Source organism: Bufo bufo, chromosome 11, assembly GCF_905171765.1.
Source record: "Bufo bufo chromosome 11, aBufBuf1.1, whole genome shotgun sequence".
Taxonomy (NCBI): Eukaryota; Metazoa; Chordata; class Amphibia; order Anura; family Bufonidae; genus Bufo; species Bufo bufo.
The window spans coordinates 48,942,902-48,957,042 of NC_053399.1; the positions used below are offsets into that span (position 1 = coordinate 48,942,902).

Below are 14,141 nucleotides of genomic sequence, written 5' to 3' on the forward strand. Positions count from 1 at the left end.
CCTCCACTGTATTTGCAGCTGCCACTTCTGCAGGAAGGCTATTACATGCATCCACTACTCTCTCAGTAAAGTAATACTTCCTGATATTACTTTTAAACCTTTGCCCCTCTAATTTAAAACTATGTCCTCTTGTAGCAGTTTTTCTTCTTTTAAATATTCTTTCCTCTTTTACCTTGTTGATTCCCTTTATGTATTTAAAAGTTTCTATCATATCCCCTCTGTCTCGTTTTTCTTCCAAGCTATACATGTTAAGGTCCTTTAATCTTTCCTGGTAAGTTTTATCCTGCAATCCATGTACCAGCTTAGTAGCTCTTCTCTGAACTCTCTCCAAAGTATCAATATCCTTCTGGAGATATGGTCTACAGTACTGCGCACAATACTCCAAATGAGGTCTCACTAGTGCTCTGTAGAGCGGCATGAGCACCTCCCTCTTTCTACTGGTAATGCCTCTCCCTATACACCCAAGCATTCTGCTAGCATTTCCTGCTGCTCTGTGACATTGTCTGCCTACCTTTAAGTCTTCTGAAATAATGCACTCTTGTGCAAAGGTTTGGGTACCTTTTGTCAGATTACATGTTCTGTTTTTAAGAGAAAATATGTTACCTAGAAGGAATAGGCTAAAAGGGGTTGTGCATCCTCCGGGGGCCTTTTGGGGAGACCCCCAGTGTGGCAGGAGCTGCAGAAGGAATCATACTTATCTGATCCCCATTGCTGGGTTCCTGCTTCTTCGCTACCCCACCACCACTGTAGATCTCAGATCTCAACATCTGGTTGCGGCAGTGTCTTGTCCCACATGAATTTCAGGGCCCCATACAGGCAAACTGGGTGCCCCCCCCCCCCCCCCCCCACACACACACTTTGCAGGCCCTTGTCACAATTATAGCTATAATGGCTGTATAACTTTTTTTTGCAGGAGTCCTTTTCGCCATACATATCAGTAAGATTTTAATTCCTAACAATTTTTATTATGGGTTAAATAAAGGGGAAAAAATTTGCACCATTTTTATTTACCGATCAATATAATAACATGTTCGCTATATTGTACAGATTATTATGATTACAGGAATATCAAATACTGTTTAATGACATTTAGGGTCCATTCACACGTCCGTAGTGTATTGCGGATACGCAATACACCCAGCCGTCACCCCCATAGAACTGCCTATTCTTGTCCGCAATTGCGGACAAGAATAGGACATGTTCTATTTTTTTCCAGAGCCGAGGACCGGAGGATGCTGTCTGCATCCATTCCTGCCCCATAGAGAATGAATGGGTCCGCACCCATTCCGCAATTTGTGTTACAGGTGCGGACCCATTCTGCGGCCGTGTGCATGGACCCTTAACAGTATGTATGTTCCAAAAACATGTTTATTTCTTTTTAAGTAACATTAGAGTTTTAGAAAACTGAACATTTTACCATAAAAGAAAGAAGATGGAAAGTTCCATTTTTGGCCATAACTTTTAGTATAAAAATATTTCTTAGATCTTGGGGGATTTGAACCCCAAACATTCTGTATAGTAAACAGACTTACCACTAGTCTATAGGACTGCTCCAATTGGTAAATGAGGCAAATTTCTTTCAGTTTCTTACAGATACATACTATTTAATATAATGCCTGTATGGAAAATGGCTTTTTAAGTACAGAATTCAGCCCTTCCAACAGGCAGGTCTGTGGTGTAATGGTAAATCTTCTGACTGCCATAAAGAAGGTCTGTGTTTCAGCACATAGACCTAAAGTCTATGTGCTAGCAGAGTAAACCCATATCCAGCATAGCTTCATTAATAATGAAGGGATTATTAATGAGGCCCCCTCAGCTGCTCCAAGCCCGTGACTGTACAGTACTGCCCTGATGGCGCCTCTTTTGCATCACATAACCCAGGGGATCTGGTAAGTAGAATTCCCTCCGGCCACACTGGTGGGGGGGGGGGGGGGGTCCTGCCCTAAAGCCCCTAGAGTTGAAGAGTTGAACAACCTCTTTTTTTTTTCAATCAAATCGTTTTTTATTGTTCAAATAAAATTGGTATATCACAATACATTTTGTATCACAATTTTCTTGAAGTTTTCTCCCCTCCGAATCACAAATATACACACTTATAAAAACATTATCATCTGTCCATATATTTGTTACATCTTCTACAATCATTGTACATAATGAATATACCAAGATATAGACAAATCATTTACAAAGTCATTTGACTGTTATAACCCCAACAGCACCCACCCCCCCTCCCCCACCAACTAAACCCCCCCCCTCCCCTGAACAACCTCTTTAAATATAACACATTTCAATACAGAATTATTTTATTTGTTGAATTTATCATAGAAAGGGAAATTAAACATATTTGATGACAAACACAATTTGGTATTTACCAAATTCTTGGCCGCTTTTTAGTTGGTCTTATAGTGTTACCGTTTTGTAAGGTATTTTAGCCTTAAAGACACTTCACACTTAAAACCTGGATGTGTCAAACTGCACCTTTTATGTTGTAATTTATGCTAAAATCAAAGTGCACTCACATTAATAAATATGGGCCAATAAGATTAAATAATCGCATAGAAATTATCTGATTTAATTCATCCACATAAAGGTCAGTGGGACACTTACCTTAGCCATCATAGCTGCATATGCTGTATACAAGGGGTCATCCTCAAGCTTGCTGTGAAGAAAATAATGTTAATTAATAAGAATATAAAAATATTATACAAAATTACATTTAGGTAAAGTAACATTAAATTAGAAAATGCACAAAAAGTATCCTGACGGACCCTTCCTTGTTCACCTTCTTTCGTTTTATCCTATTTTGATTAGCTATTGTAGGGGTTTGCCCACTGTAGTAAGTAACTGCACATTGTTAGGATATGCCATCGCTTCCTAATAAATGGGAGTCCAACTGATGATACCCCATCATCTACAAAATGAAAGGATCTTAAACTCAAGTTAAGTGCTGTTGCTGCCTTACAGTCTTCCCATCACATATGTGGACAGGAATACAGATGTCCAGGAAAAAACCTAAAGGATTACTCATTGTATGAATTCAAAAGGCTGGACCACAATATGATAGCAATGAGATGGCATATCTTTGCAATACAGCATCAAATTATAAGATTGGAACACCCTTTTTACTTATGTATCCTACACCCCACCCGCTGGAATTTTCAAGAGAATTAAAAAATTCATCTGTAAATAGAGATCATTAATCTTTAGGCCTCTTTCACACGGGCGTCATGTTTTTTGCCCGGATAAGATGCGGGTGCGTTGCGGGAAAATGCGCGATTTTTCCGCGCGAGTGCAAAACATTATAATAAGTTTTGCACGCATGTGAGAAAAATCGGCATGTTTGGTACCCAAACCCGAACTTCTTCACAGAAGTTCGGGTTTGGCTTAGGAGTTCTGTAGATTGTATTATTTTCCCTTATAACATGGTTATAAGGGAAAATAATAGCATTCTTAATATAGAATGCTTAGTAAAATAGGGCTGGAGGGGTTAAAAAAAAAAAAATAATAATTTAACTCACCTTAATCCACTTGATCGCGCAGACGGCATCTCTTCTGTCTTCTTCTTTGCTGTGCACAGGAATAGGACCTTTGATGACGTCACTGTGCTCATCACATGGTCCAATCACATGGTTCATCACCATGGTGAGGGACCATGTGATTGGATCATGTGATGTGACGTCACCACAGGTCCTTAGCCGGCAGCTCAACATTACAGAAGAAGACCGCAACTACGCGATCAAGTGGACTCGGTGAGTTAATTTTTTTAAATTTTTAATCCCTCCATCACTATTTTACTTTGCATTCTGTATTCAGAATGCTATTATTTTCCCTTATAACCATGTTATAAGGGAAAATAATACAGATCGGGTCCCCAGCCTGATCGTCACCTAGCAACCATGCGTGAAAATCACACCACATCCGCACTTGCTTGCGGATGGATGCTTGCGATTTTCACGCGGCCCTATTCACTTCTATGGGGCCTGCGTTGCGTGAAAAATGCAGAATATAGAGCTTGCTGCGATTTTCACGCAACGCACAAGTGATGCGTGAAAATCACCGCTCATGTGAACAGCCCCATAGAAATCAATGGGTCGGTATTCAGTGCGGGTGTAATGCTTTTACCTCACGCATTGCACCCGCGCTGAATACTCGCCCGTGTGAAAGGGGCCTTAGAGTATCGTTGGTCAAGCTGTTAAACATTGTTTTTAGCTTTTTCATTGTTACACTGCATTCCCACTTTAACGTTTATGACTGTGTAGGTGTTGTCTTAGAAACCCATATAAACAACCAGAAGTCAGAGAATAATGTTTAAAATTGTATAGCTCTTATAGCTATATAGTATTTCATGTGTTAAGTATCACATAGTGCCAAAAACAACCTCCTCCACACAAATAGTCTTCAATATGGTACCTCCTCTCAGTGAGGGCATTGCGACTGAAGTGTAAAATAATCTGATGAAGAGGATCAGGCTTTTTCTCAGTCTCCTCCTCTTCCTCTTCTTCATTCTTCTTAGGATTCTGGGAGACATTAGGAATATTTAATAAATTATATTACCATGGATGGACAAATCCGACAGTACCAAAATCATTATCTCTAGCCATCCCTAGACTGAAGTCAAGGTGAATTTTGGTATCTGCTTAGTACCTTCCCCTAATGTTAACATTAATAGAAGCCTCATAGTACTTATCTATTATCGACACTTCACTACTCCAGGTAAGATTTTAGACTAGTAGAATTCCCAGGACAAAAAAAAAAAGATATATGAACACAAATATTTACAGGAAGCGTTCAACTGCTGGTTGTTGCAACTTGTTCAGCTTAATCTGCAGCAAACTGGTAACGCATCATAAAATGATCATGCAGCTCATGAAACTAAAAAGTTGCTTGAGATAACTCATGTGAAGTCATTATGAAGCCTGGTACACAGAAACAGACAGACGGGACTCACAACAACCAGACAGTTAAGATAATTTATCATGATTCACTACTAAAAATAGAATGTGTCTGGTTATGCTTAATGTCCCAATGCTTCCGTTCTATGAACCATTTTCCATGAATGCTCAGGCATGATTGATATCAGAATTTCTCAGTGGATGGCGACATGCTTCTACCATCTTGACAGCAGGTTCCAAGCCATCATGTACCTCTCTTTTTAACTCAACAATTATATTATAATGGACATCAGGTTGTGTATGTATAGTGTCATATACAAAAGCCAAGCCAGATACAAAAGTCTGTCTTCACTCAGCTGAAAATATTTGTGTCTTCGATAAAATAAGCTGAAATATGGGGAGTTGTTTTTTTGGGTCTTAACAAGGAATGAAGTGTGAACACCAGCGATTTTCCTTCGTAAGTCCTCATGCACATGAAATATTATGGATCTGTGTTGTACAGAGTGACCATGGGCTTCTTGGCTCCTTCTCTAATTAGTACTGTCTTTGCCGGGGCTGTCCATTTAGGTGGAAGGCCATGTCTTGGTAGGTTTGCAGTTGTGCCATACTCCTTCCATTTTCCGACGATGGATTGACCAGTGCTCCACGAGATGTTCAGAGCTTGGGATATTTTTTTTTATATGCTAACCCTGCTTTATACTTCTCCACAACTTTATCCTTGACCTGTCTGGTGTGTTCCTTGGTTTTTATGAAGCTATTTGATCATTAATGTTCTCCAACAAACCTCTGAGTCCGCACAGAACAGCTGTAGTTATACTGAGAATAAATTACACACAGGTGGACTCTATTTACTAATTAGGTAACTTTTAAGGGCAATTGGTCACAATGGATTTTTATTTAGGGGTATCAGAGTACAGGGGCCTGAATACAAATGCATGCCACACTTTCCAGATTTTTATTTATTAAAAATGTTGAAAGCTATGTATCATTTTCTTTTCATTTCACACATACTTGCTACTTTCTGTTGGTATATCACATAAAATCCCCAAAAATACATTTAAGTTTGTGGGTGTAATGTAAAAAAAATATATAAAAGTTCAAGAATGAATGAATGCATCACTAACTGAAAGTTATTACATTTAGTTGAGCTAGTCCTTCAAGGTATTGTGCCGGGTTTAACAGTTAATTTCCTGGTGAATTTATTTCTGAATAACAAACCTTTCATCATTTATCTTAATAGCAGAAATAATCTGTATACAGTGATGAACACATATCATCACATATTTTTGTTGTATTCTTTTGTTGTATTCATATTGTGTTGTATTCTTTACAACACTTCAGACAGTGTTCATTTTGTATATGATAAAGCTGGATGCTGTATAAAATATTGGCTAGTATTAGGATTCTATAAGACACCCCCACTTCCCATATTTCAGCATTTTATACCCCTGGGAGAAAAACATATTAGGGTTAACTGCAATCACAAGCAGTCATCTGAATTCTCACATTTTCAATCGAAAAAAACGTTATAATTTATAGTTGATTATGATAAATCTAATTCACATTGATAATGAAAGGTTTGCAATACATTCAGAAAAGTCAGTTTCGGCAAGTAATTAATCAGATATGGAGCTAATTAATAACAATAGTAATAATAATAATATATTTTTATGGTACAAATAAACAATAGGCATAGTTGAGTCAATTAGAAAGTACACCGAATAAACGTGTAATATTATGTAACTATCATTTCTGCAGTTTATATATTTGTATACTTTTTAAATTGGCAATATTCCTGGCATTAATGGGGTTTTAAGGGATTTTGATACTGATGACTTATCCTCCAGATAGGTCGTCAGTATCTGATCGGTGGGGACCTCTGCCGATAAGCTGTTTGAGAAGGCACTGGCGCTCCTTTGAGCACCACAGCCTTGTCTCAGGTCACCAAGCACATCTCTGTACATTGTATATGGCTGTGCTTGGTATCGCGCTCAGCCCCATTCAATTCAATGGGTCTGAGAGCGATACAAAGCACAGCCACTATATAATGTAAGGCACTGTGCTTGGTGAAGGCCGCGGTGCTGACAGGAGCACTGGTGCCTTCTCAAACTGCTGAACGGTGGAGATCCTGGGTGTCGGACCCCAGGGGATAGGTCACCAGAATCAAAATCCCGGGAAAACCCCATTAATGTAATATTTGTATGTGGTTCTGTCTATAAGAGGTGCATTCCACTTGTATCTTTGTTCTGTTACTTTATATTGCTATTTGTGAAGATTAACTGGCGCCCACAATTCACCAACAAATTTGGTTCAGAAAACAACTCCATTCATGGTCCATTTAAAAAATTCCCACTTCATCCTGTCATCATTAATGACAGACACCCTGAAGCATAAATATTAGGCTTTTTTTATTATTGTATTATACTTATTTTGAGCTAATTTTTTTTTATTCAATTAGTCTTAACAATATGGAATCCTATTTTGTGTACAAAGCTGAGATGCTATAGTAATGCCTGTGGATTTTTTGTCTTTTTCGTCAGTTGGGGAGCCGACAGGCTCCTTATCTCTGTTCTCTGACCTTATAAACACTCATTATAGCTCAATTCTTATCTTACTGATAAGAATGTGGCTTAAATAAGTGTTTATGACCTCTTAGTAGTTTAGAGATAAGGGTCATTAAGTGAAAGTGAAAGTATCAGTCACACAGATAGAAAAACAGTTAACCCTTTGTGACTGAACAGATCAATATTTTTCATAAAGGCCAATTGAAAATATAATTTTTAGCCAAAAATAAGTTAAATGCAATCATAAAAAATTGACTCCAAAGGTGTAAGTAGCCTTTAAATAATAGGATCTATAGTATTACTAAAAGCAATGGACATTACAGATCACTGATAATTCTTCCCTTTGACTCCTTCCTCGCATGATGCTACACAAGGATCTGAACTGATTCCTTAGCTCTACAGCATTTTTGGCTCTGAATAATTTAAGAGAGATGCATGATAGCATGAGAATATTTGGGAACACTGCCGGTCTGGAAGAAAGATGTCTCAGTGCCATCTCGTCGAACTCTCATTGTACTGATACTTGCAGTATGTGGCTGTCCTGCTGAAGATTCAACTCATTGCAAAGGTAAAACAAAACAGATTCATTTAGAGAGGAACTGAAACCAACTTAAAGAATGTTTTCATTTTGTAATAACACCATTAAGGGATGGGTATGATTGTGGACATGCAGGGCATGCAAAGTGGTAAACAAGGCAGACGTATGGAGTAGATGGCACTGGGTGATGGAGGGATCACAACATATAGTTTGAAGAGGTAATGTACTAGGTATAAAAAAAAAACAAAAAAAAACAAAAAAAAAAACAGGTTGACTCCAGCCCTGAGTGTCAATATAACCTTTTCAGGACTTAGCAAGCCAGGGGCAAAGTCAACATGTCAAGATACATACAGGGAACCAGTCATACTGGCCGAGCTGAAACAGAACACAATAGAATTGTGAAAATTAAAAGGAAAAAAAAATTACCTGTCAGAGATAGCATCAAGGGTCAAAGTAAAATAGAAAATGGCATCAGTTATATTAAGCCTGTGAGCAAGTTTAATGTAGAGATATAGTATGCATCTTACACAACTTTTAAGCCATAAATCTATGTCATACATATGTACGATAGATTGCAGGGGCAGAATGGGAACTTAAAGTGGACCTGAAAAAAGAAAAGTTGCCCTATGTTCTAGGCGGGTCCAAATTGACAGAAGGCGGGACCAACCCCAGTAAGTGGGGCCAGCAGTACCATATTGTGGCACTAAATACCACCCCAATAGAACCAAATACCACAATGCATTGCACAAAATAGTTCCTAACAATCTGTCCCTATATATTGGTCAGCGCCAGCTGCCAAGATCCATCCCCCCACTCCAGTTGCCTAAGGATAGTAATACAGTTCAATTCAGGAATCAGGAGGGGACCTGCAGCCACCGACCAAGTACATAAGTGATTGATTCCCCCAGCAGTAATTTATTGTCAGAGTTTTAGACCATTACTTATGTGGCATTTTATACTGGCACACATTATGGGGGGCACTATGGAGAAACGGAGGAGAGGAGCATTGTGGGAGATCTACTGGGGGGGGGGGGCATTATACATTGGCATTATATAATGGCATACATTATGGGGGGCACTCTGGAGAAGTGGTGGAGAGGAGCACTATGGGGGCATCTATAAAGGCAATTTATACTGGCACATTATGGGGGGCACTATATAGAAGTATTTTAGTCACAATATAAAGAGGCACTATGGGGACCCTAACTCAATTTGGGGCACTAAGAAAGAGTTTTTTGTACTGGCACACAGAAGGGGGCATTGACACACATTATGAGGGCACTATGGGGAGATTGGCTCTACTGGGGGCACTATGAGAAGGTATCCTTTTTACTGCCACACAATGGGGCATATTTTTGCACTAGCATACATTATAAGGGGGCATTTTACTGCTGCCGCACATAAAGGGAATTATTACTATTGGGGGCATTATGGTGAGCTTTATTACAACTGGGGGGCATTGGGGAACATGAATACTATACAAGCACTATGGGAGCATTATTACTTCTGGGGCACAGTGGGGATATTACTACTGTCAGGAGCACTGTAGGGGCACTATTACTACTAAGCGCACTCTGGCAGACTTATTGTTACTATTGTTGGGACTTTAGGGGCACTGTTACTGTGGTTGGTACCCTAGCACAGTATCGGCTTAGCACAATTATTTTTGGGGGACATTATATTTACATTAGTATCAGGGACACTATTTACTGGGTGCAGTTATTTTTTAGGGCACTGTGTGCCAATACTTAATGAAGTAGGCACTATTTGTGGGGTACTAGTATTTTCTGGAGCTTTATCTGTTCCTGCAGTATAGTATTGGGGGGGCACAGTATTGGGGGGGGGGACACAATGGGCTGTTGAGAAGGTGGGGACGATGATGAAAGTAGGAAAATAAGGTATCTGTTTGTCAAATTCTGCATAGACGAGAGATGGCTTAAAAATCATGATGTGGTCTTGTCTTAATGGAGAAGATCAGGAAAGAAACATCTACTGTACATCAAAGAAGACGACATTGGAAATATGAGGTGTGTGGCGCTGTATTAGGCTACTGTCACATCTGTGGAATGCACGCTGGCCCCATTAACCATAATGGGGGCGGGCAGAGATCCATCCACAATCTGGCAAAAATGCTGAGAATCGGTGGGACACAAAATGCTGTATGCTGCGGTTTGTGTCTGGTCGATTCCTTGCATTCTCTGCCGGATCAGGTGACCAGGTCGTAGTGCCCCAGGTGTGAAAGTAGCCTTACCCTGTATGTTTTGTATTGCTGTATGTAATGTTAGGAGGGAATAGGTTAGGGTGACAATTTGGCATGGGGGTGGGGGGCCCAGGCACATTCTTTGCACAGGGGCCCTATGCTGTCTGTGTCCGTCCCTAGTTTAAATAATAGGTCATTTTCCAATGACACATTCCCTTTTAGCTGTATAAACTATGCCATCATTTGTGCACTGTGTGTTAAAAGTAAGTACTGTGAATAACACCCATAATTCCCATGTGGCAGGTGTATATACTCTATCTACATGAAAAGCAATGTATTCTTTTTGCACTATTTGTAATTTTTAAAATGAATATATTGCTGCACAATGTAATTATGATAAATTACATTATTTGTATTATAGTTTTGTAAATAATGCCCGTAATTACCACGTGGCAGGTGTAAATACTCTGTCTTCATGAAACTCAATGCATTCTTTTTTGCAAAATGTGTAATTTTTTTAATGAATATATTGCAGCACAATTTTATTATGATAAATTACATTATTTGTATTATAGTTAATAATAAGGTACATATATCGTACTGCAGCAGTAATTTGATTTCTTGTATACAAAAGCACAATAAGATTCCACCATATAAATAATCTTAAATGATTAATTTATATAAAAGAAGCACTCCAGCAGATGTTTTTGGATATATAACATTAACTAACAAGCGATATTCTAGCAGTGTAAGTTATTACTTCCCAGCTCAGTTGCATCCATACATTTGGTACTATTAGGGGCAGCTGTGTCACCTCCAGTCTGGAGGCCAGTCCAGAGCATGCTCTCCTGTGTAGACAGGGTATTCTTGTGAGCTACAGGATCATATCGCCACCTATCAAATCCTTCTTGGCAACTCTTTCTCCAAACTCTACCCCTTCATGTTACTCTATATCTTTCCCTATGAATAAAATGCTGCTGAGTATTTAATTTCTGACCTATGTAATGGACCAGGAGTGCCGTGATATAGTAGTTGAGTGCATAAAATGATTCACTGCAAAGTTAAAAAAAACTACACAGACTCACACTGCCTGTGTGTGCTGTGTACATAATCAGTGTATCCTATGATATGCAGCTTCACACTGCTTCTCCCTGCCTTCTGTATGAAAGAGGGAGAGACCTATCACAAGCAGGAGGCAAGGAAGACAGGCTAAAGCTCCATCACATAGGATACACAGACTCTGCAGTGAGTTAGAGGACAGAAATTCTGTTACTGATCTATCACTTGCTGCTGTTAAACAGGACTCAGCGTACAGCACATGTAGTATGATGAGACTCTGCCTCCTTAGTCTCTGCAAAATCATAGGCATCATGGGAAATGTAGACTGTATTAAGGAACCATATTCGAGGGAAAGAATCAACCCATAAATGGCTCATCAACTAAAACAGGTATACACAAGGCATACACAAGAAAATCCAGAATATACTTTAATAATAGCCTATTCTGCACTATATAGGCAAAAGAAAACATTTTGCTGGAGTGCTTATTTAATTGAACTTTTAATTCAAAACATAATTTTTCAACAGGCATCATTTTAAAAAATGGTTATGTGTCTAGATACTGCAGGTACATACTTCTTATGATGCTGCCTGCTGTCCTTTTGATTCTCTCTCAGAACATCCACCTTATGTTTACAGTTGTTGGTGGTCACACATGCCCAAAGAGTGCCTTGATCCACTTATAAACAGGAGCTGAAGTGGTTTCTGTTATTATTCTTATTATTTTGGGAGAAAGATATGCCCCAATCTTGTCTGATGTAGGATTCTAGCTGCTCAACAGTGCTGGATTTTTTATTTCATGATGCGCCAAATGTTTTCTATTGGTGAAAGGTCTGGACTGCAGGCAGGTCAGTTGAGCACCTGGAATCATCTTCTGTGAAGACATGCTGTTGTGATAGATGCAACATGTGATTTAGCATTCTCTTGCTGAAATTTGCAAGATGCTGTCTGGGTGGGAGCATATGTTGTTCTAAAACCTCTATATACTGTTCAGCATTGATAATGGCTCTCCAGATCTGTAAGCTGCCAATGCTGCCATAATGCAACTCCATTCCCCTAGAGATGCTGGTTTTTGAACTGTGCGCTAACAACAAGCTGGATAGTCCCTCTCCTCTTGAATCCACAGAACATGGTGTTTTCCAAAAAGTTCAAGTTTTGATTCATCTGACCAGAGAAGATGGCGGTGTTTCTGGATAGTGTTGACATATGGCTTTTTCTCTGCATGATGCAGCTTTAACTTGCATTTGTGGATTGCACGGCTAACTGTGTTTACAAAAATGATTTCTGAAAGTATTCCTGTGCCCACGCAGTGGTTTCCACCACAGAATCATCACTCTTTTTAATGCAGTGCCACTTGAGAACCTGTAGATCCCAAGCAACCAGTACTGACTATTGGCCTGGTCTCTTCCACTCATGGATTTCTCCAGATTCTCTGGATCGTTTGATAATATAATGTGCTGTAGATGGGGAGATATCCAAAGCCTTTGCAATTTTACTTTGACAAACTGTTTCACAATTTTTAGATGCAGTCTTTTCCAGATTGGTGAACCTCTTCCCATCTTTGCTTCTGAGAGATTCTACCTTTTTAATCACTATTTTATATTTTTATATAACTTTTCATTCCAAACGAGAATATATTTTACAATAGTATGTGATGTATGGCCTATAAACTGGTGTTACAATTGTAGAGACAACACTAAGACTACCTACACATGGGGGGATTTTTCTGTTGCAAATACGCCCTTACTGCATACAAGGGGCTGAAATTTACTGTGAAAAAAGACTAAAATAATTACAATGCAGCAGACTTAAAGAAAATCCACAATATAGGTCAATGTTCTTACTGGCAATCGCTTTAGTCTGTAGATGAGATTTGTGAATCTCTCATCTACTTTGTGAAAAATCCAGAGCTATTGCGCTACATGTTCACAAGACCCAAGGATATGTTCATATGGTGGATTCTTCCACTGGAGAAATCTGCTGCTGCAACTACGGTAGAAATCCAAGGTTGATCGAGGTTTCTGCTGCTGTTTTGCACATTGAATGTAGTAGATCCACCCGCACCCTTAATCCCATTCAATGGGATTAATCCGCCTGCAGTTTCTGGTGCCAAGAAAGGACTTGTGCTTTCTTGGCATGCTCTACAAAAGCACATAGAAGAAGTCTATGGCTGCATGAATGGCAGCGCAAACCCCAACTGAAAACAATCGCACGGGAATCCACAGTCAAAAATACACAGTGTGAATGAAACCTAAAGCTAGGTTAGGTTGGGTAATCTAGATAAAAAGGACTATCATTTTATTCCACAACAAATGGGGAGGTTGTCCTCAACACAAAAGTGAATAATGAAGTTCAATGTTCCTAAACGTTCTAGTAGTGTTTTACAATGATCTTAAATTAAATCAGAAGTATAACTCATCATATGATATAGAAAGCTTGATTCCATTAAAGTTACTATGGTAATTGTAGTAGACAGGCATGAACGTATGGTTAAGGATGGGCTCTGTTTAAAAGCTGTGTAAGATGCACCCTTAATTTAGAGATTTTTTTTTACTGCAATCAGTAAGCTGTAGTAGTTATTTAAGCCAAACTCTGTCTAATCTCGTACTTACAGCCAAATCTTGAATTAGTTTCTCCTCAAAGGAATTTTCCTCTGTTTCTATCCATAATTTCTGATAACCATGGAGGAAGAGGTTAATAGAACGGTGCCTGGCAGGGGGTGAAAGTGGGATCAAGAGGGGTACAAAAGAACATAAAATATAAATGTTCAGGTGACTCATGATTAGTAGGGTTTGGATTCTTGTACAGTTTTGGATCTCCTGATTGGTTAGAACTACTTCACGCTGAAAAAAGTTGAAGTCTATCCTATTCAATTCATAGTATCTGTTT

At 39.1% G+C, this 14,141-nt stretch overlaps 1 protein-coding gene across 1 annotated transcript in view; it reads right to left on the reverse strand.

The window, feature by feature from the left end:
• The window catches only part of RYR3 (ryanodine receptor 3), a 734,312-nt gene that overhangs the window by 184,679 nt on the left and 535,492 nt on the right, over window positions 1-14,141 (reverse strand). The window contains exons 76-78 of the mRNA XM_040412592.1: window positions 13,865-13,961; window positions 4,411-4,517; window positions 2,608-2,659 (exon numbers count right to left, since the gene is read on the reverse strand). Of these exons, the coding sequence (XP_040268526.1) occupies window positions 2,608-2,659; window positions 4,411-4,517; window positions 13,865-13,961 (256 nt within the window). The remainder of the gene's footprint in view (window positions 1-2,607; window positions 2,660-4,410; window positions 4,518-13,864; window positions 13,962-14,141) is intronic.